We start from the raw sequence: 23,589 nt of genomic DNA, 5'->3' as shown, positions 1-23,589 counted from the left end.
TTGAGGTCAGGAGTTTGAGACTAGCCTGGACAACATGGTGAAACCCCTTCCCTACAAAAAATACAAAAATTAGCCAGGTGTGGTGGTGTGCACCTGTAATCCCAGCTACTTGGGAGGCTGAGGCACGAGAATTGCTTGAACCCAGGAGGCAGAGGTTGCAGTGAGCTGAGGCCATACCACTGCACTCCAGCCTGGGCGACAGAGTGAGATTCCACTTCAAAAAAAAAAAAGATTTTAGAGAAGGAAAGACAGTTGTCTGACATCAACGATTAGAAACAAGGAGGACGGTGGTACGAAGGCTGTGGGAGAAAAAAAAAGCTACCACTTGAGGTGTCCTCAGGGAATGAATGGTTAATTAAATCACATGTGGGAAATCTTTGAACTTCACAATTTTGGGTTTTCCGGTGAGATGTGATAGGAATTGGTATGTTTTTTTGTTGTTGTTGTTTTTGTTTTGTTTTGTTTGAGACGGAGTCTCGCTCTATCACCCGGGCTGGAGTGCAGTGGCCGGATCTCAGCTCACTGCAAGCTCCGCCTCCCGGGTTCACGCCATTCTCCTGCCTCAGCCTCCGGAGTAGCTGGTACTACAGGCGCCCGCCACCTCGCCCGGCTAGGTTTTTGTATTTTTTAGTAGAGACGGGGTTTCACCGTGTTAGCCAGGATGGTCTCGATTTCCTGACCTCGTGATCCACCCATCTCGGCCTCCCAAAGTGCTGGGATTACAGGCTTGAGCCACCGCGCCCGGCCAGGAATTGGTGTTTGGTAATCTCATTGAGCAGACAGACTTTGCTGCGTGAGGCTTTAGGATTAGATGGAGATAGGATTAGTGCTTGCGTGGAAAAACTGAAGATCTTGCCAGAAAATATGTGATCACCAATTACAAACTCCAGTTTTAGATTGAACAGCATATGTTAGACTTACTTGGGTCACATCTATGAGAGTCTGGATCATTCTACATTAATATTCTTTAGTTTAGGAACATAGTAAATATACAGGGAGAGGTGGTGGATGGTAACAGTTAAGACCTCTCAAGTGTAATTATAAAACAATGGAATATGTACCTTAGAAAATACCGTAGAGATTTTATTCACCCCAGAGATTCAAGCTTAAGAGAATTATTAAATCTTTTATTGTAAGATTAAATGAGGCTGGGTGCAGTGGCTCATGCCTGTAATCCCAGCACTTTGGGAGGCCAAGGTGGGAGGATTGCTTGAGCCCAGGAGCTCAAGACCAGCCAGGGAAATATAGTGAGACCCCGTCTCTTAAAAAAAAAAATGGGGGCCGGGCACAGTGGCTCAAGCCTGTAATCCCAGCACTTTGGGAGGCGGAGACGGGCAGATCACGAGGTCAGGAGATTGAGACCATCCTGGCTAACACGGTGAAACCATGTCTCTACTAAAAATACAAAAAAAAATTAGCCGGGCGAGGTGGCGGGCACCTGTAATCCCAGCTACTTGGGAGGCTGAGGCAGGAGAATGGTGTGAACCCGGGAGGCAGAGCTTGCAGTGAGCTGAGATCCGGCCACTGCACTCCAGCCTGGGTGGCAGAGCGAGACTCCATCTCAAAAAAAAAAAAAAAAAAAATCAAATGCTATGCTACCAATAAAAATCATATTACGTTACAATAACTATTTCTAGATAATAAACCAACCCAAAATTTAGTAGATTAAAACAGCAATCATGGTTGGGCTTGCAAATCCACAATCTGAGCAGAGCTCAGTAGGGATTGCTCACCTCTGTTCCTTGTGGTATCAGCTGAAATGGTCTGATTGGGAACTACATGACCCACTTTCAAGATAGTTCCCTCACATGGCTTGCAAGCTGTTGCTGACTGTTGTTTGGGGAGGCTTGGTTCCTTTCCCCATGAGCTATCCCATGGGCTGGTTAGGCTTCCTAGGAACATGGTGGCTGGGTTTCCAGAACGAACATCCCCAGAAAGTAAGGCAGAAGTATGATATGTTTTTGTGATCTAACCACGGAAGTCACATAATCACTTTTGCCATATTCTATAGGGTGAATAAGTCTATAGGTTGAAAGATGTCCTTTCAGGTTCAAGAGAAGGGGACACATAACTTTACACCAATTGGAAGGGGGATGTCAAGATTAAATTGAAGAATATATGCGATGAAAGATACAGCAGTGTCCATCTATGGAAAATGTAGTGTGCACCAGATGTGTACTAAAGAATTTGCAGGAAAACTAAAAATGCCTATGGCATGATAGTCATAATCATAAAGTCAAGTCTTCAAGTTATTTTTCTCAAGATAGAGATTTTAATAAGACATTTTGGAAAGATTTAAACATTTTTAACTATTTAATTTAATTGGGAGCCTGTACTTATTTTCCTAGTTTCGAGATGACTGATTAACAGGAGTTTGCCACCTACACAAGAAGATGTATCTGCAGAAATTGAATTGTTTAAGAACATGTGGGCACTCCACTTCAGTCACACTAAATTCCTCTTTGACCCGTGACCCAGGCTTAGCCTATATATTCAGTAGACTGTCTCCTTTCTTGCAGTACCTTCTTTTAGCGCCTCTCTTTTCTTTTTAAAAATGTTTCTTATAATTTCAAAAATAGTACTACGATTTGTCATTTTAGGAGTTGGTGATGTTCAGAGATGTGGCTATAGATGTCTCTCAGGAGGAATGGGAATGCCTGAACCCAGCGCAGAGGAATTTGTACAAGGAGGTGATGTTGGAGAATTATAGCAACTTGGTGTCACTTGGTAAAGTTATCTAAAAATTAAGAACCTGACAATTCAGAATTCTTCTAACAATTCACAATCTACTTAGAATTTCTTCTTTCTCCCCTATTAATTTAGGGCTAGCTTTCAAATAACTGGATGAATTTTCTCTTTATGTTTTGTAGAAACAAGCACAGCTAAATGGAGGGATATTTTCATTATCCCCATCCTTACATGTTCTTTTGGTCCTTTCTTATAATAACTCTTCTTTGATGTTTAAGGGGCAGAATTGGAAATCTGCAATGTTAAAGCATAACGCTGTCAAAGAAAGCACTCTGTCTTTTTTTCACATCCACTGTACTAAATCTGCCAGTGTACTAGCATAAGATTAAAACTAGACACATGGGTTCCAGGAGCGAAGCTTTTTTCTTTGCTGGGTAACAGAGTGGTAGGCTAGAGTAATAAAGGTTCATTTACTATTCTCAAAGGAACACCACTCCATTTCCTATAATAAATGTCCTCTTTCATTTTTTATTTAATTTATTTGTTTGTTTTTTGAGATGGAGTTTCGCTCTCATTGCCCAGGCTGGAGTGCAATGGCGTGATCTCGGCTCACCGCAACCTCTGCCTCCCAGGTTCAAGCGATTCTCCTGCCTCAGCCTTCCGAGTAGCTGGGATTACAGGCATGCGCCACCACACCTGGCTAATTTTGTATTTTTAGTAGAGACGTGTTTTTTCCATGTTGGTCAGGCTGGTCTCAAACTCCTGACCTCAGGTGATCACCTGCCTTGGCCTCCCAAACTGCTGGGATTATAGGCGTGAGCCACCACACCCGGCCTTTTAACTTTTTTCTTTTTTTTTGTGACAGAGTTTCACTTTTGTCGCCCAGGCTAGAGTGCAATGGCGCATCTCAGCTCACCGCATCCTCTGCTTCCCAGGTTCGAGCAGTTCTCCTGCCTCAGCCTCCTGAGTAGATGGGATTACAGGTGCCTACCACCAGGCACAACTAATTTTTGTACTTTTAGTAGAAACAGGGTTTCACCATGTTGGCCAGGCTGGTCTCAAAATTCTGATCTCAAGTGATCCACCTGCGTTGGCCTCGTAAAGTGTTGGGATTACAGGCGTGAGCCACCATGCCTGACCTGTATTCTCTTTTAAATGATTTGCCTTTGGAAGTTATTTTTTAAGAACTTTGTACAGTTAACATTTAAAAAATATGAGGCCGGGTGCAGTGGCTTATGCCTGTAATCCTAGTACTTTGGGAGGCTGAGGCGGGTGGATCACCTGAGGTAAGGAGTTTGAGACCAGCCTGGCCAATATGGGCGAAACCCCGTTTCTACTAAAAATGCAAAAATTAGCCAGGCACTGTGGTGGGTGTACTGTAATCCTGGCTACTTAGGAGGCTGAGGCAGGAGAATCACGTGAACCCGTGAAGTGGAGGTTGCAGTGAGCCGAGATTGTGCGATTGCACTCCAGCCTGGACAACAAGAGCAAAACTCCGTCTCAAAAAGAAAATTTTTTAAAAGAATAAATATTTCAGGAAGCTTCTTTTTTTTTTTCCTCACAGCAAAATAAGAGAAAGCTTACATAAATTTAAGTACTATTTTATCGCCTATTTGTTTGCTTTGTTTGTTATGATCCTGTGTTCATATGAATATGAGGATTTCATCTCTTCTCCTTTATTTCCTCTGTATCCCTTATCAAGTACCATTTTTATCTGTGATTTATTTTTATTTTAATCAGTTCTAAATTACGGTATTTGGATACATTCATTTCCATCTCATCTCAATTTCTTTTCTTATAACTAGGTCTTTCTGTTTCTAAGCCAGCCATAATCTCCTCATTGGAGCAAGGGAAGGAGCCCTGGATGGTTGTGAGGGAAGAGACAGGAAGATGGTGCCCAGGTGAGTGAGCATGCACAGGAAGCCCTTGCAGGGAACAGACCAGCTGTTCAGAATGTTGGGTTGGCAAGGTTATTTTAAATCAAATACTTAGGGAAAACCTGATTTCAAAACATATTACAAACCTATAGTAATCAAACAGTGTGGTACTGGCATAAAGATAGACATGTAGACTAATGGAATAGAATAGAGAGCCCAGAAATAAACCCTTGCATAAATAGTCAAATGATTTTAGACAAGGGTGCCAACACTTCCATGGAGAAAATTGGATTATCCACAGGCAAAGGAATACATTTGTACCCTTGTCTTATACCAGATAGAAAAATTAACTTGGCCGGGCGCGGTGGCTCACGCCTGTAATCCCTGCACTTTGGGAGGCCGAGGCGGGCGGATCACGAGGTCAGGAGATCGAGACCATCCTGGCTAACATGGTGAAACCCCGTCTCTACTAAAATACAAAAAATTAGCCGGGTGCGGTGGCGTGCGCCTGTAGTCCCAGCTACTCGGGAGGCTGAGGCAGGAGAATGGCGCGAACCTGGGAGGCGGAGCTTGCAGTGAGCCGAGATGGTGCCACTGCACTCCAGCCTGGGCGACAGAGTGAAGACTCCGCCTCAAAAAAAAAAAAAAAAAAAAAAAGAAAAATTAACTCAGAATGGATCAAAGACCTAAATGTGAGATCTAAAACAACAAAAACTCTTAGAAGAAAATATTGGAGAAAAGCTTCATAACATTGGATTTGGCAATGATTTATTGTGTATGTAACACCAAAAGCACTGGCAACAAAAGCAAAAATAGACAAATGGGACTACATCAAACCTAAAAACTCTGTACATCAAAGGACACAATCTACAGTGTTTATTAATTTTTGTTTGTTTGTTTTGAGACAGGGTTTTACTTTGTCACTCAGGCTGGATGGAGTGCAGTGGTGCAAACTTGGCTCACTGCAACCTCTGCCTCCCTGGCTTAAGCAATCCTCTCACCTCAATTTCCTGAGTAGCTGGAACTACAGGCACACGTCACCATACCTGGCTAATTTTTTAAATTTTTGCAGAGATGAGGTCTCGCTATATTGCCCGGGCTGGTCTCGACCTCCTTAAGCAATTCTCCCACCTCAGCCTCCCAAAGTGCTAGGATTACAGGCATGCGCTGCTGTGCCCAGCCTGTTTATAACTTTTTAAAAAAGATTCAGGCCAGGCTCAGTGGCTCACACCTGTAATCTCAGCACTTTGGGAGGCTCAGGTGGGAGGATTACTTGAGCCTAGGCGTTTGTGACCAGTCTGGCAACATAGCAAAAGCCCTGTCTTTACAAAGAATTAAAAATTAAAAAATTAGCCAGGCATGGTGGTGTATGCCTGTAGTCCCAGATATTCAGCAGACTGAGGTGGGAGATCATTTGAGCCCAGGAGTTTGAGGCTACAGTGAGCCAAGATTGTACCACTTTACTCCAGTTTAGGTGACACTGCAAGATGCTGTCTCAAAATAAATAAATAAAAGATTCATACAAGTTGCTTTGCTAGGTGATAGGAATACATTTTTAAAGTGTTATAGAGACATTTTCAATCTAGTAGGGGATCAAGAATACATGGATGGATATTCTAATAGAATCACTAGGCAAAAAAATAGTGTTGATTAGAAATTAAGAAAATTAGAGAAAGTAATATATGACTATATTGAGGAGGTAGAGATGGCAGAGGGATGATTGAGAAGAAAGGAGATCAACCAGGAAAGTTTGGGGTGTGTAGGCCAAAAACAGATCCATTCTATAGGCCAGAGTTCTTTGATGATGTCTGTGACTCATTGAAGCGCTATAGGCTGAACGTGGTGGCTCGCACCTGTAATCCCAGCACTTTGGGAGGCCAAGGTGGAAGGATTGCTTGAGCCTAGGAGTTTGATACCAGTCTGGGCAATATAGTGACACCTTGTCTGTAGCCTAGCATGGTGGCATGCACCTGTAGTCCCATCTACTCAAGAGGCCGAGTTGGGAGGATTGCTTGAGCCTGGGAGGTCAAGGCTGCAGAGAACCATGATTCTGTCATTACACTCTAGTCTGGTAACAGAGCAAGACAGGGTCTCAATAAATAAATAAATAAAGTGCTACAGAACTGTGAGAGAATACATTTGTGGTGTTTTAAGCCACCCAGTTTGTGGGACTTTGTTAATGGCAGCCCTAAGAAACTAATAGAGAGGAATCATGGAAAAATGATACATATTCTCATACATGTTTTAATGTAAAGATAACATTCCTTTACCAGTTTTTTAATACTGGTTAGGCTTTTTCTTTGGCATGGATTTTCTTTAAAAAAAACCCTTTATTTTGAAATAATTATGGATTCACAAGAGGTTGCAAAGAAATGTACAGGGGAGTCCTGTGCACCCCTTTGCAGCTTCCCCCAGGGTTAATACCTTATCCAACTATAGTACAATACCATACCAAAAAATTGACATTGCTACAATTCGTAGAACTTACTCAGATTTCACCAGTTATACATGCACTCATTTCTGTGTGTATATTTATAGCTCTATGCAGTTTTATCACATGTAGCCTTGTGTCACCACCACAATAGTCAAAGTACTCAACAATACCATCACAAGACTCCCTTGTGTTACCTCTTTATAGCTATATACTTGTCCCATTTCTCTTTTTCCTATCCCTTGTGATATGGTTTGGCTGTGTCTTCTCCCAAATCTCATCTTGAATTATAGCTCCCATAATTCCCATGTGTTGTGGGAGGGACCAGGTGGGAGATAATTGAATCATGGGGGCAGTTTCCTCCATACTGTTCTCGTGGTAGTAAGTGTCACAAGATCTGATGGTTTTATAAGGGGTTTCCCCTTTCGCTTGGCTCTCATTCTGTCTTGCTTGCTGCCACGTAAGATGTGCCTTTTCTCCTCCTTTGCCTTCTGCCATGATTGTGAGGCCTCCCCAGCCACGTGGAACTGTGAGTCCATTAAACTTTTTTCTTTATAAATTATCCAGTCCCAGGTATGTCTTTATCAGCAGCATGAGAACAGACTAATACACCTTGGCCCAACTGTTCTGTTCTCTGTATAATTATGTAATTTCATAAATGTTATATAAATAGAATCCTGCAATACTTGCCCTTTTGAAAATGTTTTTTTTTCTTTTATTTCATATACACATACACATATATATGGGTTTTTTGTTTTTTACATTCATGTACAAACTTGTGCATGTGAAAATAAGTCTTCATTTATTTACGATAAATGCTCAAGGGTGTAGTTGCTGTGTAGTGTAATAAGTTCATTTTTAGTTTTTCAAGGAGCTGCTAAATTATTGTTGACAATCTTTGTACCATTTTACTTTCTTACCAGCAATGTATGTGTGATCTAGTTTCTTTAATCATAGCCAGCACTTGGTGTTCTAATTGTTTTTCATTCTAGCCATTCTAATAGGTGGGTAATTATATCTCATTGTGGTTTTAATTTGAATTTCCTTAATGGCAAATAATGTTGAACATCTGTGTGTGCCATCTGTCTATCCTGTTCAGTGAAATGTCTCTCCATGCCTTTTGCCCATTTTCTAATTTGGTTGGTTTTATACTGTTGCGTTTTCAAAGTTCTTTTTGTATCTTAGACAGAATGCCTTTGTTGGATATATAACCTGCAAATATTTTCTCCCAGACTGTAATTTGTCTTTTTTTTTTTTTTAGCAAGGTTTATTGTGAAGAGTGAAAAAACAAAGCTTCCACAGCATGGAAGGGGACCCCAGTGGGTTGCCCTGTAATTTGTCTTTTTATCCTTTTAACAGGGTCTTTGCAGAGCAAAAGTTCTTAATTTTGATGAGGTCTAATTTATCTTCTTTTCTCTTATGAATTGTGTTTTTGGTGTGTGTATGTGTATTTAGTGTCCAGTCTAATAATTGTTTGCCTACTCAAAGGTCCTTAAGATTTTATTTTTTAGACATTTTATAGTTTTGTTTGTTTGTTTGTTTTTGGTGACGGAGTCTTGCTCTGTCACCCAGGCTGGAGTGCAGTGGCGTGATCTCAGCTCACTGCAACCTCCGCCTCCCAGGTTCAAGCGATTCTCCTGCCTCAGCCTTGCAAATAGCTGGAATTACAGGCACACACCACCACACCCAGCTAACTTTTGTATTTTTTTTTTTTTTTTTTTTTAGTAAAGACAGGGTTTCACTATGTTGGCCAGGCTGGTCTCAAACTCCTGACCTCAGGTGATCCGCCCGCCTCTGCCTCCCAAAGTGCTGGGATTACAGGTGTGAGCCACCGTGCCTGGCAGAGGTTGTTTTTTGAATATGAATTAGTGTTGATGTCATCATGTTATTTTTCTTATGTATCATATTTATATAATATATTGAACTATTTTTAAATATTAAATTAGCTTCTTATACCTAGACTAAATCCCACTTAGTCGTGGTATATTATGCATTTTATTCATTGTTGGGTTGGATTTGACTTGTTAAAATTTAGTTGACAATTTTCTCGTTTAAGTTCATGAAAGATATTGATGTTTATTTTCTTTGTTGTGTCACCGTAGTCTTGTTTTGGTATCACAGTAATACTGGCCTTATAAAGTGAGTTGAGAAGTGTTGTCTTTTCTGTTTTCTGGAAGAAATTGTGTAAAACATTATATGAATGTTTGGTAAACTTCTCCAGTGCAACTGTCTGAACCTGGAGATTTCTTTTTGGGGACTTTTTCATTATAAATTCAATTTATTTAATAGTTGTAGGACTATTCAGATTACCTATTTTATCTTAGCAGGGTATTGGTAGTTTGTGATTTTCAAACATTTGGTCCATATCTTCTAATCTGTTAAAGTTATAAGTGTAAGTTGTATGTGGTGGTCTTATTATTCTGTATATTCATATATATAAAGGATGTATGTATGTATTTATAATTGTTTTGAATATTTTTTCCTTTGAGATTCCCTCTTCGACCCATGATTATTATTATTATTATTTATTTTATTTTATTATTATTTATTTATTTATTTTTTTTTTTTTTTTTGAGACAGAGTCTTGCTCTGTCGCCCAGGCTGGAGTGCAGTGGCCGGATCTCGGCTCACTGCAAGCTCCGCCTCCCGGGTTCACACCATTCTCCTGCCTCAGCCTCCCGAGTAGCTGGGACTACAGGCGCCCGCCACCTCGCCCGGCTAGTTTTTTGTATTTTTTAGTAGAGACGGGGTTTCACCGTGTTAGCCAGGATGGTCTCGATCTCCTGAACTCGTGATCCGCCCGTCTCGGCCTCCCAAAGTGCTGGGATTACAGGCTTGAGCCACCGCGCCCGGCCTATTTAATTTTATTTTTTAAGACAGAATCTTACTCTGTTGCCCAGGCTGAAGTACAGTGACAATCTCAACTCATTGGAACCTCTGCCTCCCGGGTTCAAGTGATTCTCCTGCCTCAGCCTCCTGAGTAGCTGGGATTACAGGTGCCCACCACCACGCCCGGCTAATTTTTGTGTTTTTAGTAGAGATGGGGTTTCACCATGTTGGTTAGGCTGGTCTCGAACTCCTGATGCTGGAATCCACCCACCCCAGCCTCCCAAAGTGCTGGGATTACAGGCGTGAGCCACCAAGCCCAGCCGGATTATTTTATAAATTATTTTTTAATTGAAAAATTCAAATTGTATGTATTTATGGCCTACAATATAATGTTTTGTTATATGTATATATCGTGAAACGATTAACTCTAGCTAATTAGCATATCTATTATCTCACATGCTTCTTTTTTTGTTCTTCCACAATAGTTGTCTTAGAAACTTATTTTTTTATGTGTGAGAGAACATTTAACATCTACTCTCCTAGCAGTTTTTAAGTTTGCACTATACTGTTTCAGCCGGGTGTGGTGGCTCAGGCCAGGCGAGGTGGCTCACACCTGTAATCCCAGCACTTTGGGAGGCGAGGGCGGGTGGATTACCTGAGATCAGGATTTCAAGACCAGCCTGGCCAACATGGTGAAACCCGTCTCTACTACAAATACAAAAAATTAGCTGGGCATGATGGCCCAGCCTGTAATCCCAGCTACTCAGGAGGCTGAGGCAGGAGAATTGCTTGAACCCGGGAAGCAGAGGTTGCAGTGAGCCAAGATTATGTCATTGCACTCCAGCCTGGGCGCCAAGAGTGAGACTCTGTCTCAAAAAAAAACATAAGTAAATAATAAAACATACTGTTTCAAGAGAATTTATAATTGATTGGCAAAGCCTTTTTGTTAAGTATGTTTTAAAGTCTTTGTCAGATAATTCCAAATGTGAGTCATCCTTGTATTTGCATTAGTTGATTGCCTTTTCTTCTTCAGATTTTGGTTCTCTTGGTTTTTGGTATGACAAATGATTTTCAGTTGTACCTTGGATATTTCAGTTATTATGTTTCAGAGAGTCTTGATTCTATTTAATCAATTTGAGCAAGTAGTTATCCTGTTAGATTTAGGAAAGATCTGATCTACTTTTGTAGGCTTTAGTTCCAATGCCAGTTTAGTTTTCAGAACCATTACACTGCTATTCTGATCTGCTCCATACGTCTCGTTCTGCTGGGGCCGACAAGCATATGAAGAGATGTTCAAAATCACTAGCCATTAAGGAAATGCTAGTCACAGCCACAGTGAGGCTGGGCACAGTAGCTCATGCCTGTAATCCCAGCACTTTGGGAGGCCGAAGCAAGTGGATCACTGGAGGTCAGGAATTCAAGATCAGCCTAGCCAACATGGTGAAACCCCATCTCTACCAAAAAATACAAAAATTAGCTGGGCATGGTAGCATGTGCCTGTAGTCCCAGGTACTTGGGAAGCTGAGGCACAAGAATCACTTGAACCTGGGAGGCAAAGGTTGCAGTGAGCTGAGATCGCACCACTGTACTCTAGCCTGAGTGACCGTGAGACTGTGTCTGAAAAACAAAAATGAAAACAAAAAATGAAAAAAACCACGCAATGAGATATCACCTCACACTCAATAGGATGCTTAACGTAAAAAAATACATAACAAATGTTGGCAGGAATGTGGAGATATTGGAACCTTTGTGCACTATTGGTGGGAATGTAAAATGGTACAATGTATTAGATCATTCTTGCATTGCTGTAAAGAAATACCTAAAGGCCGGGTGCAGTGGCTCACGCCTGTAATCCCAGCACTTTGGGAGGCCGAGGCGGGAGGATCACGAGGTCAGAATATCGAGACCACCCTGGCTAACACGGTGAAACCCCGTCTCTACTAAAAATACAAAAAATTAGCCGGGTGTGCTGGCGGGCGCCAGTGGTCCCAGCTACTCGGGAGGCTGTGGCAGGAGAATGGCGTGAACCCAGGAGGCGGAGCTTGCAGTGAGCCGAGATTGCGCCTCTGCACTCCAGTCTGGGTGACAGAGCGAGACTCTGTCCCCCCTCCCCCCCCCCCAAAAAAAAAAAAAGAAAGAAATACCTGAGACTGGGTAATTAGAAAAGAGGTTTAATTGGCTTATGGTTCTGCAGGCTTTATAGGAAGCATGGCCCTGCTCAACTTCTAGGGAGGCCTCAAGGAGCTTTCATTCATGGTGGAAGGCAAAGCAGGAGCAGGCATTTTACATGGTGAAAGCAGGAGTAAGAGAGCGAGTGGGGGCGTGGGGAGGTGCCACACTCTTCCTTTCTTTCCTTCTTTCCTTCTTTCTTTCTTTTCTTTTCTTTCTTTTTTTGAAATGGAGTTTTACTCTTGTTGTCCAGGCTGGAAAGCAATGGTGCAATCTCAGCTCACTGCAACCTCCGCCTCTCGGTTTCAAGCGATTCTCCTGCCTCAGCATCCTGAGTAGGTGGGATTACAGGCGCCCGCCACCAAGCCCAGCTAATTATGTATTTTTAGTAGAGATAGGGTTTCACCATGATGGTCAACCTGGTCTTGAACTGCTCACCTCAGGTGATCTGTCCGCCTCGGCCTCCCAGAGTGCTGGGATTACAGGGGTGAGTCACCGCACCCAGCCCACACACTTTCAAGGACCAGATCTAATGAGAACTCACCATCATGACGATAGCACCCAGGGAATGGTGCTGAACCATTTATGAGAAAACCACTCGCATGATCCAATTACCTCCCACCAGGCCCCACTTCCAACACTGGGGATTACAATTCAACATGTGATTTAGAGGGGATACACATATCCAAGCTGTCTCATACAGCCACTGTGGAAAACAATATGGTAATTTCTCAAAACATTAAAAATAGAATTGCCATATAATCCAGAAATTCTACTTCTAGGTATATATGTAAAATAATTGAAAGTAGGGATGCAAACTGATGGGGTTTTTTGTTTTGTTTTGTTTTGTTTGTTTTTGTTTTTGAGACGGAGTTTCACTCTTGTTGTCCAGGCTAGAGTGCAATGGCGGGATCTCGGCTCACCGCAAGGGCTGCCTCCTGGGTTCAAGCAATTCTCCTGCCTCAGTCTCCCAAGCGACTGGGATTACAGGCAGGCGCCACCACGCCCAGCTAATTTGGTATTTTTAGTAGAGATGCCGTTTCTCCATGTTAGTCAGTCTGGTCTCGAATTTCCGACCTCAGGTGATCCGCCCGCCTCAGCCTCCCAAAGTATTGGGATTACAGTCATGAGCCACTGTGCCCGGCCTTTTTTTTTTTTTTTTCGTGACAGAGTCTTGCTCTGTCACCTGGTGGAGTGCAGTGGCACGATCTCAGCTCATTGAAACCTCCACCTCCTGGGGTCAAGCGATTCTCCTCCCTCAGCCTCCCGAGTAGCTGGGACTATAGGCACGCAGCACCACGCCCAGCTAATTTTTGTGTTTTTAGTAGACACGGGGTTTCACCATGTTGGCCAGGATGGTCTCCATCTCCTGACCTAGTGATCCGCCCACCTCGGCCTCCCAAAGTGCTGGGATTACAGGAGTGAGCCACCGCGCCCAGCCGCAAACTGATGTTTTTACACCCACGTTCATAACAGCATTATTCAAAATAATCAAAAGGTGGAAGCAACCCAGTGTCCATCAATAGATGAATAGATAAACAAAATGTGGTATATGTATACAATTAAATCTTATTCAGCCTTAGAAAGGAAGGACATTGGGCTGGGCGCGGTGGCTCACCCCTGTAATCCCAGCACTTTGAGAGGCCAAGGCGAGTGGATCACCTGAGGTCAGGAATTTAAGATCAGCCTGGCCAACATGGTGAAACCCTGTCTCTACTAAAAATACAAAAATTAGCCAGGCATGGTGGCGAGCGCCTATAGTCCCAGCTACTCATGAGGCTAAGGCAGGAGAATCTCTTGAACCCTGGAGGCGGAGGTTGTAGCAAGCTGAGATCACACCACTGTACTTCAGCCCGAGCCACAGGAGTGAAACTCTGTCTCAAAAAAATAATAAAATATATAAAAAGGAAGGACTCTCTGACACATGCTGTAACTTTGAAGAACCCTAAGGACATTATGCCAAGTAAAATAAGCCAGTCACCAAAAAACAAATATTGTATGATTTAACTTATATGAGGTATTTAGAGTAGTTGGGTTCACAGAAACAGAAAGCAGAATGGTGGTTGCTAGTAGCTGGGGCTAGGAGGGAATGGAGAGTTCATCAGTATAGAGTTTCAGTTTTGCAAGATGCAAAAGTTCTGAAAATTAGTTGCACAACAATATGAATACACATACGACTACTGAAGTATACGCTTAAAAATGGTTAAGGTGGTAAATTCTATTTTATATGTTATTTTACCACAATTTTTTTTCTAAAAACACTAGAGGTATATTGTAAGACTAGCTGTGTATGGCTTGTATTTAAGCCTACAGAAAGAGTGTACATTGAGAAGAGGGCTGGCTAGAGACATTCCAACATTTAGAGGTCAGGGAAAGGAGGAGGATGTGTTAAAGGGAACTGAAAACAAGTGGTCAGAGAAGTAAGAAGATAACCAGGAGAATATGTTATACAGGAAGCAAAGGGATTGATTAGGTGTGTTGTGATGCTGAAGAGTTAGGTAGAGTAAGAACGGGTGCTTGAGCACTGATTTTGGCAAGGTGATTTTCTTGGTGACCTTAGCTAGAGCTGTTTCAATATAGTTCTAGGAGTTGAAATATGTATGGGAGTGGACTACAGAGAAAATGGCTAATTTATACAGTCATTTGATTTAAGACAAAGGTAAGGAAAGGATGGTCTTTTCAGTAAATGATACTGAGTCAATTGGGTATCTGGAAAAATAGAAAGGTTGATTCTGACCTCACATCAGAATATGTAATCCAGGTGGATTATAGATCTCAATAGGAAAGGTAAAATAGTTAAATTTCTGGCTGCCGCAGTGGCTTATGCCTGTAATCCCAGCACTTTGGGAGGCCGAGGCAGCCAGATCACCTGAGGTCGGGAGTTTGTGGCCAGCCTGACCAACATGGAGAAACCCCATCTCTATTAAAAATACAAAATTAGCTGGGTGTGGTGACACATGCCTGTAATCCCAGCTATTTAGGAGGCTGAAACAGGAGAATCGCTTGAACTCAGGAGGCGGAGGTTGCATTGAGCCTAGATTGCACCACTGCACTCCAGCCTGGGCAACAAGAGCAAAACTCAAAAAAAAAAACAACAAATTACATTTCTGGAAGACAATATGAGTATATTTTCGTAACCTTGGGATTGGATTACTTAAAATTGAGAATTTTTGTTCCTGCCAGGCACGGTGGCTCACGCCTGTAATCCCAGCACTTTGGGAGGCCGAGGCGGGTGGATCATGAGGTCAGGAGATCGAGACCATCCTGGCTAACACGGTGAAACCCCCCCGTCTCTACTAAAAATGCAAAAAATTAGCCAGGCGTGGGGGCGGGCGCCTGTAGTCCCAGCTACTTGGGAGGCTGAGGCAGGAGAATGGCGTGAACCCAGGAGGCGGAGCTTGCAGTAAGCCGAGATCGCGCCACTGCACTCCAGCCTGGGTGACTGAACGAAACTCCGTCTCAAAAAAAAAGAATTTTTGTTCCTTAAAACATATAAATTAACCAGGCATGGTGGTGCACACCTGTAATCCCAGCTACTCAGGAGGCTAAGGCGGGAGAATCACTTGAACCTGGGATGCAGAGGTTGCACTGCACTGAGCTGAGACTGTGCCACTGCACTCCAGCCTGGGTGACAAAGCAAGACTCTGTCTCAAAAAAAAAGAAAAAATATATATACACACACACGTATATTACACATATATGTATATATTACTAAGAGAATGAAAGTGCCAGTGCCAGTCCTAGAGTGGGTGAAGACATCTGTAATGCATAACTTGGTCATATATAGAACTTACAAAGTTTCTATAAATCATTAAGAAAAGACAACCCAGGCTGGGCGCGGTGGCTCACGCCTGTAATCCCAGCACTTTGGGAGGCCGAGGCGGGCGGATCACGAGGTCAGGAGATCGAGACCATCCTGGCAAACACGGTGAAACCCTGTCTCTACTAAAAATACAAAAAAAAAAAAATTAGCCGGGCGTGGTGGCGGGCGCCTGTAGTCCCAGCTTCTCGGGAGGCTGAGGCAGGAGAATGGCGTGAACCCGGGAGGTGGCGGAGCTTGCAGTGAGCAGAGATTGCGCCACTGCACTCCAGCCTGGGCGACAGAGCGAGACTCCGTCTCAAAAAAAAAAAAAAAAGAAAGAAAAGACAACCCAGAAATCACCCATATGTCCAATTTACTGATGAATGGATAAACAAAATGTGGTATATCCATACAATTCAACCATAAAAAGGAATGAATGCTACTACTTGGCTGAACCTTGAAAACATGCTGAGTGGAAACAGCAAAACCCAAAAGGTCACATATTGTATGATTCCATTTATATAAAATGTCTAGAATAGGCAAAATCACAGAGACCTAAAACAGATTAATAGTTGTCCAGACAGGGGAAAGGGGAAAGTGGGAAGTGACTGTGAGTTTTAGGTTTCTTTTTGGAGTGATGCAAACGTTGTGTAATTAGATGATGGTGATGGTTGCACATCATTGAGAATATACTAAAACTTATTGAATTGTGTACATTAAAATGCTTAAAATGGTGAATTTTACGTTACATGAATTTTACATTAAAAATCAGTAAAAATGGACAAAAGGCCTGGATGGCAGTTTATTAAAGATATCCAGTTGGCCAATAAACATAAAAAAGTACTCAGCCTCATTTGTCCTTATGGAAATTGCAAATTATACTACGATGTAAACACACATGCCAGGATGACTAAACATAAAAAGATTGACAATAGCAAGTGTTGATAAGGATGTAAAGAATCAGAACTCTCTGACAGCCTGATGGAATTTAAAATTAGAATTTTATTTATTTATTTATTTATTTATTTATTTTTGCTTTTTTGAGACAGATTCTTGCTGTGTCACCTAGGCTGGAGTGCACTGGCACATCTCAGCTCACTGCAACCTCCACCTCCTGGGTTCAAGCGATTGAACCTCAGCCTCAGCCTCCCAAGTAGCTGGGATTACAGGCACCCACCACCATACCGAGCTAATTTTTGTATTTTTAGTAGAGACAGGGTTTCACCATGTTGGCCAGGCTGGTCTCAAACTCCTGACCTCAAGAGATTTGCCTGTCTTAGCTTCCCAAAGTGCTGAGAATACAAGCATGAATCACCACACCTGGCCTAAATTAGAAAATTGTTGCATAATGTCAACTACAGCTGAAGAAATTTATATCCTATGATGCAGCAATTTCACTCCGATGTGCATACCCAACAGAAAAGAGTAATTATTTCCACTAAAAGAAATGTACAAGAATGTTCATAGCAGCACTAATCATAATAGTCAACTATCGGAAGCAACCAGATTGTCCATCATTAGGTGTATGGAAAAATATATTGTGTTAGAATGGAGTGCTGTATATAGCTATCAGTCTCAAACTTTTTATTCTCAGGATGCCTTTATGCTCTTAAAAATTATTGAGAACCCCAAGAGCTCTTGCATATGTAGATTATATCCTTCAATATTAACTGTATTATAAATTAAATCTAGGAAAAAGGAAATATTCATTTAATTCATTTAAAGAGAATGAACTATATGTTAACATAAATCAGTTATGTTTTCCAAACAAAACAAAAATATTTAGTGTGAAAAGTGGCAATGTTTTTCATTTTTTGCACATTTCTTTAATGCTGGGATTAAAAGAAGATAGGTGGATCTCACATCTGCCTCTGAATTTAATCTATTAAATTAAAACTCACTAGTCTGTCTTGTTCTTTGAATGGTTCTCTTATCTATGGTACCTGTTTTGTAACATGGTTCATTAGTTATTTGGAAAATATTGCTCCAATTAGTTATGCAGATCTTCCAGACTTTGACACATTTTCTTATAAAATAGCCAAAAAATCATACTTGTTAATAACACCACTCATCTAGTCAGAAAAGTCTTTAAGTATTTGGAAGCTGTCAAGCTCACAGGGGCCAATACAAACTTTCCTAAAGTCTAATTTTGGCCTGGTGTGGCAGCTCATGCCTGTAATCCCAGCACTTTGGGAGGCAGAGGCGGGCGGATCACCTGAGGTCAGGAGTTAGAGACCAGCCTGGCCAACATGGTGAAACCCTGTTTCCACTAAAAATACAAAAAATTAGCCGGGCGTGGTGGCGCACACCTGTATTCCCAGCTACTCGGGAGGCTGAGGCAGGAGAATCGCTTGAACCCGGGAGGCGGAAGTTGCAGTGGGCTGAGATCATACCATTGCACTCCAGCCTGGGCAGCAAGAGTGAAATTCCATCTCAAACAACAACAGCAGCAGCAACAACAACAACAAAATAGTCAAAATCTTGCCAGGCACGGTGGCTCACGCCTGTAATCCCAGCACTTTGGGAGGTCGAGGCGGGTAGATCACTTCAGGTCAGGAGTTTGAGACCAGCCTGGCCAACATGGTGAAACCCCATCTCTACTAAACATACAAAAATTAGCCGGGCATGGTGGGGTGTGCCTGTAGTTTCAGCAACTCAGGAGGCTGAGGCAGGAGAATCACTTGAACTCAGGAGGTGGAGGTTGAAGTGAGCTGAGATCATGCCACTGCACTCCAGCCTGGGCGAGAGTGAGACTCCATTTCAAAAAAAAAAAAAAAAAAAAAAAGGAAAGCACCAAAAATAGCCAAAGTCATAGAAGCAGAGAACAGAATAATGAGATGGGTAGGGGAAATGGGGAGATGTTGGTCGAAAAGTATAAAGCTTCAGTTATGCGGCCAGGCACATACGCCTGTAATCCCAGCACTTTGGGAGGCCGAGGCAGGTGGATCACGAGGTCAGGAGTTCCAGACCAGCCTGGCCAACATAGTGAAACCCCGCCTCTACTAAAAATACAAAAATTAGCCAGGCATGGTGGCTTATGCTTGTAGTCCCAGCTACTCAAGAGGCTGAGGCAGGAAAATCACTTGAACCTGGGCGGCGGAGGTTGTGGTGAGCTGAGTTCGCTCCAGCCTAGTCAACAGAGCGAGACTCCATCTCAAAAATAAATAAATAAATAAATAAAATAAAGCTTCAGTTGTGCAAGATGGGTGGATTCTGAAGATCTGACATAATATATTATGACTCTAGTTGGCAGTACTGTATTGTATACTTGAAATGTGCTGAGGGTACATGTTAAATGTTCTCACCAGAAAAAAAAAAAAAAAGAAAACAGTTAACTATATAAGGTGATGAATATGTTAGTTAGCTGACTGTAGTGATTATTTCACAATGTAAATGTATATCAAATTATCAGGTTGTATGCTTTAAATATATAAATTTTAACTGTCAATTTTCCCTCAATAAAGTGGGAAATAAAGTGTTTCTCAAAAAATAATAAAGTGTTTCTCAAAAACAAATATTGAGAAATTTAACTATGATTGCTATCATAAATATTTATTTACATTGGTATTATGTGCTAAGAAATAGAGAAAAGTATTTATTAAATATGTAAACACTTTTAAAATTTTTCTTGTGTTGTAAATACTTTACATGAGATCTACCCTCTTAGTGGATTTTTAGGTGCACAATGCAGTGTTGTCAAGTGTGGGCACAGGGTTGTACAACAGAACTTTTTTGTTGTTGAGATGGGGTCTCTCACTCTTACCCATGCTGGAGTACAGTGGAGTGATCACAGCTCACTGCAGCCTGGACATCTCAGGCTCAAGCAGTCTTCCCACCTCAGCCTCCCAAGTAGCTGGGACCACAGGTGGTGTACACACCACTACACCCAACGATATTTCTTTTTTTATTTTTTTTAGTAGAGAAAAGGTCTCGCTATGTTGCCCAGGCTGGTCTCAAACTCCTCGACTCAAGTAATCCTCCCATCTCAGCCTCCCAAAGTGCTGGGATTACAGATGTGAGCCACCACACCAGGCCAGATATTTTAATAATAAAAGTAGTCTCAAAAAATAGAGAAACCTGGCCAGGCACGGTGGCTCACACCTCTAATCCCAGCACTTTGGGAGGACGAGGCAGACGAATCACTTGAGGCCAGGAGTTCGAGACCAGCCTGACCAACATGGTGAAACCCCATCTCTACTAGAAATACAAAAAAAATTAGCCGATGTGGCGGCATGTGCCTGTAATCCCAGCTACTTAGGAGGCCGAGGCAGAGAACTGCTTGAACCTGGGAGGCAGAGGCTGCAGTGAGCTGAGACTGTGCCACTGTACTCCAGCCTGGGTGACAGAGCAAGACTGCATCTCAAAACAAACAAACTGGCAAGGCACGGTGGCTTACACCTGTAATCCCAGCCCTTTGGGAGACTGAGGCGGGGGGATCACCTGAGGTCAGGAGTTCAAGACCAGCCTGGCCAACACGGTGAAACCCCATCTCTACTAAAAATACAAAAATTAGCCGGATACGGTGGTTTGCGCCTGTAATCCCAGCTACTTGGGAGGCTGAGGCAGGAGAATTGCTTGAATCCAGGAAGTGGAGCTTGCAGTGAGCCAAGATCACACCATTGCACTCCAACCTGGGGCACAGAGCAAGACTCCATGCCCCTTTCCCACCAAAAAACACATACTCTGTCTCCAAAAACAAAAAACAAAAAAACCCAAATCCATTTTCAAGTATAAGAAATACATATTCTCGGCCAGGCGCGGTGGCTCACACCTGTAATCCCAGCACTCTGGGAGGATTAGGTAGGCGGATCACCTGAGGTCAGGAGTTTGAGACCAGCCTGGCTAACACGGTGAAACCTCATTTCTACTAAAAATACAAAAAATTAGCCAGGCGTGGTGGTGCGTGCCTGTAATCCCAGCTACTCGGGAGGCTGAGGCAGGAGAATTGCTTGAACCTGGCAGGCGGAGGTTGCAGTGAGCCGAGATTGTGTCATTGCACTCCAGCTTGGGGAACAAGAGCGAAACTCTGTCTATTAAAAAAAAAGAAATACATATTCTCTTTTTATTGTATAATAAAATATTATTCTAAAATGAAGTATTCTTTTGTTTCCATGTAGGTACATGGAAAACTTGGGGATTTCACAATAATTTCTTGGACAATAATGAGGCTACAGACATAAAAGCAGGTATAAAATACAGTTTTTAAGAGCACAGTAGAAGTACTGATAACAAAACTAATCTCTGAACGTACATGTTTATTCCCCAAACCTACTATAGAAACTTCTAGAACACACAGAAACACATAATCACGCATTCTGTTAGATTTCAGAATGTGATGTTATCACACTTCTAGTAGTCTCTCAGAAACTCCCCTGTCCAGTGTTAAGAGAATAAGTAAAAAAGACAAATGTCTCAGGATTAGTATGAAAATAGCTTTGACCTTACAGACTTCCTGATAGGGTCTCAGGTACCCTCCATGGTCCTGGGACCACCCATTGCGTACTGCTGCTATATAGTAATGAAAATGAAGAAACTACTACTATATGTAATATTACAAATGAACTTCACACATGGTACTGGACAGAAGGTGCTGGAGGAAAAAAGTACATCCTATATCATTCCATTTATTTGAAATTCAGAAATAGACAAAAACCCACTGCATGGTGTAAGAAGGCAGGATACTGCTTACCTTTCGTGGGTAAGGTAAGCCTGGGAAGGGCCTTGAGGGCTCTGGGTTCCTGGTAATGTTCTGTTTCTTGGTTAAGTGGTGGTTTCACAGGTATGTTCACTTAGTAAAAACGTCTTCTGTAAGGAAGTGATGTAGAAAAGTGTGTGTTTGTGCTTATATCTGTGCTTAATAAGTATGTGTGTGAGTGTAGTGGTTGTTTTAAATATGTCTGCTGGCTGGGCACGGTGGCTCATGCCTTTAATCCCAGCACTTTGGGAAGCCAAGGCGGGTGGATCGCCTGAGGTTGGGAGTTCAAGACCAGCCTGGCCAGCATGGTGAAACCCTGTCTCAACTAAAAATACAAGAATTAGCTGGGCATGGTGGTGGGCACCTGTAATCCCAACTACTTGGGAAGCCAAGGCAGGAGAATCGCTTGAACCCAGGAGGCAGAGGTTGCAGTGAGCCGAGATCGCACCATTGCACTCCAGCCTGGGCTACAGAACAAGACTCTGTGCCCCTCCCCCACCAAAAAACACACACACACACCATGTCTGCCATTTCTGTGACAGTCCTCGAACACCCCCACCAAAAAAAAAAATGGAGTCTAACTTCCTGCTTTGAAAATGGGACAGCCCTAAGTGACTTGTTTCCAACAAATAGAAATACTTTGTGATTTCTGAGGCTAGGTCATAAAAGTAGACAGCTTGTGCCTGGCATATGCTCACATACCCTCCCTCCCTCCCTGCATTTCCCATATGCTTTTGGAGTCTTGAGTTGCAGGTAAGAGGGGATCTGTTACCTTGAAACAGCTATGCTGGGCATACCATGTAGAGAGACCACATAAGGATAGAAAGCCCCAGGCATCACAGCTGGTACAGTCCCAAGCTTTACATATTTCCTCAGGTCTGGTACCAGACATGTGAGTGGGGAAGCTATTGGAATGATCCAGCCTGACCAATGTGTGACTGTCACTGGAGAAACACCAAGTAAGGAATGCCTGGTTGAGCTCAGTTAATCCTCAGGACTGAAAGACAATAATGATAAATGGGTCTGGTGTGGTGGCTCGTGCCTATAATCTCAGCACTTCGAGAGGCTGAGGCAGGAGAATCACTTGAAACCAGGGGTTCAAGACCGGCCTGGGCAACAAAGTGAGATCTTTTCTCTACAAAAAAAAAAAAAAGATTTAAAAATTAGCAGGGCATAGTGGCACACCCCTATAGTCTCAGCTTCTCCAAACGCTGAGTGAGGTAGGAGGATTTCTTGAGCTCAGGAGGTCGGGCCTGCAGTGAGCTGTGATTGCACCACTGCACCCACTCTCACCTGGGTAACAAAGCATGACTTGGTTTTCACTAATAATTACAACAGCAGTAGTAACAGTAATAATAAATGGCTTACTGTTTTAAGCCACTCAGTTGGAGTGGCTTGTTATAGATAAGCAAGTACATGGTTTATTTACGTATGTGTTTATTTTTTTTTTTTGAGACGGAGTCTTGCTCTGTCACCCGGGCTGGAGTGCAGTGGCCGGATCTCAGCTCACTGCAAGCTCCGCCTCCCAGGTTTACGCCATTCTCCTGCCTCAGCCTCCCGTGTAGCTGGGACTACAGGCACCCGCCACCTCGCCCAGCTAGTTTTTTGTATTTTTTAGTAGAGACGGGGTTTCACCGTGTTAGCCAGGATAGTCTCGATCTCCTGACCTCGTGATCCGCCCGTCTCAGCCTCCCAAAGTGCTGGGATTAGTTAAAAAGTAAAAAAGGTAAAAAGTAAAAATCAAAATTTTTAAGAACAGAAAAAGCACTTAGAATAAGGATAGAAAACAGTTTTGAACATCTGTACAGTGTGGTTGAGCCACCGCACCCAGCCACGTATGTGTTTATATATAAAATCAGTGCAGTAGATGTAGGAGTGAATAGAAACATGGAGAGATGTTCAGTATTTATTACAAATTTAAGGGCATTAAATGATTATGATTGTCAACTGTTATCTTTGTATTGTTTCTCTTCATCTTAATTCCTTTTCCTTAATAATTTAATTCATTTATTCAGCAACTGATTGTTGAATACTTATTATATTGTAAAGGTTGGTTTTATAGTGATTTCTCTCTCCTTGAGTAGCTTTATGGGTAAAA

General features: G+C 42.5%; 1 protein-coding gene across 9 annotated transcripts in view; it reads left to right on the top strand.

Moving 5' to 3' along the window:
- Positions 1–23,589, top strand: part of ZNF461 (zinc finger protein 461) — a 35,906-nt gene that overhangs the window by 8,741 nt on the left and 3,576 nt on the right. For 2 of the 9 annotated variants that reach the window (XM_005588991.4, XM_005588990.4), the window contains 3 exons: positions 2,601–2,690; positions 4,494–4,589; positions 20,914–20,982. In XM_005588991.4, coding sequence (XP_005589048.2) covers positions 2,648–2,690; positions 4,494–4,589; positions 20,914–20,982 — 208 coding nt within the window. In that variant the 5' untranslated portion in view covers positions 2,601–2,647. Of the gene's footprint in view, positions 1–2,579; positions 2,728–4,493; positions 4,590–20,913; positions 20,983–23,589 lie in introns of all 9 variants that reach the window. The other 7 variants (XM_005588987.4, XM_005588986.4, XM_074023351.1 and 4 more) reach the window with 4 other exon arrangements.

This window comes from Macaca fascicularis, chromosome 19, assembly GCF_037993035.2.
Source record: "Macaca fascicularis isolate 582-1 chromosome 19, T2T-MFA8v1.1".
NCBI classification, from domain to species: domain Eukaryota; kingdom Metazoa; phylum Chordata; class Mammalia; order Primates; family Cercopithecidae; genus Macaca; species Macaca fascicularis.
This window is presented reverse-complemented; position numbering and strand designations above follow the sequence as displayed.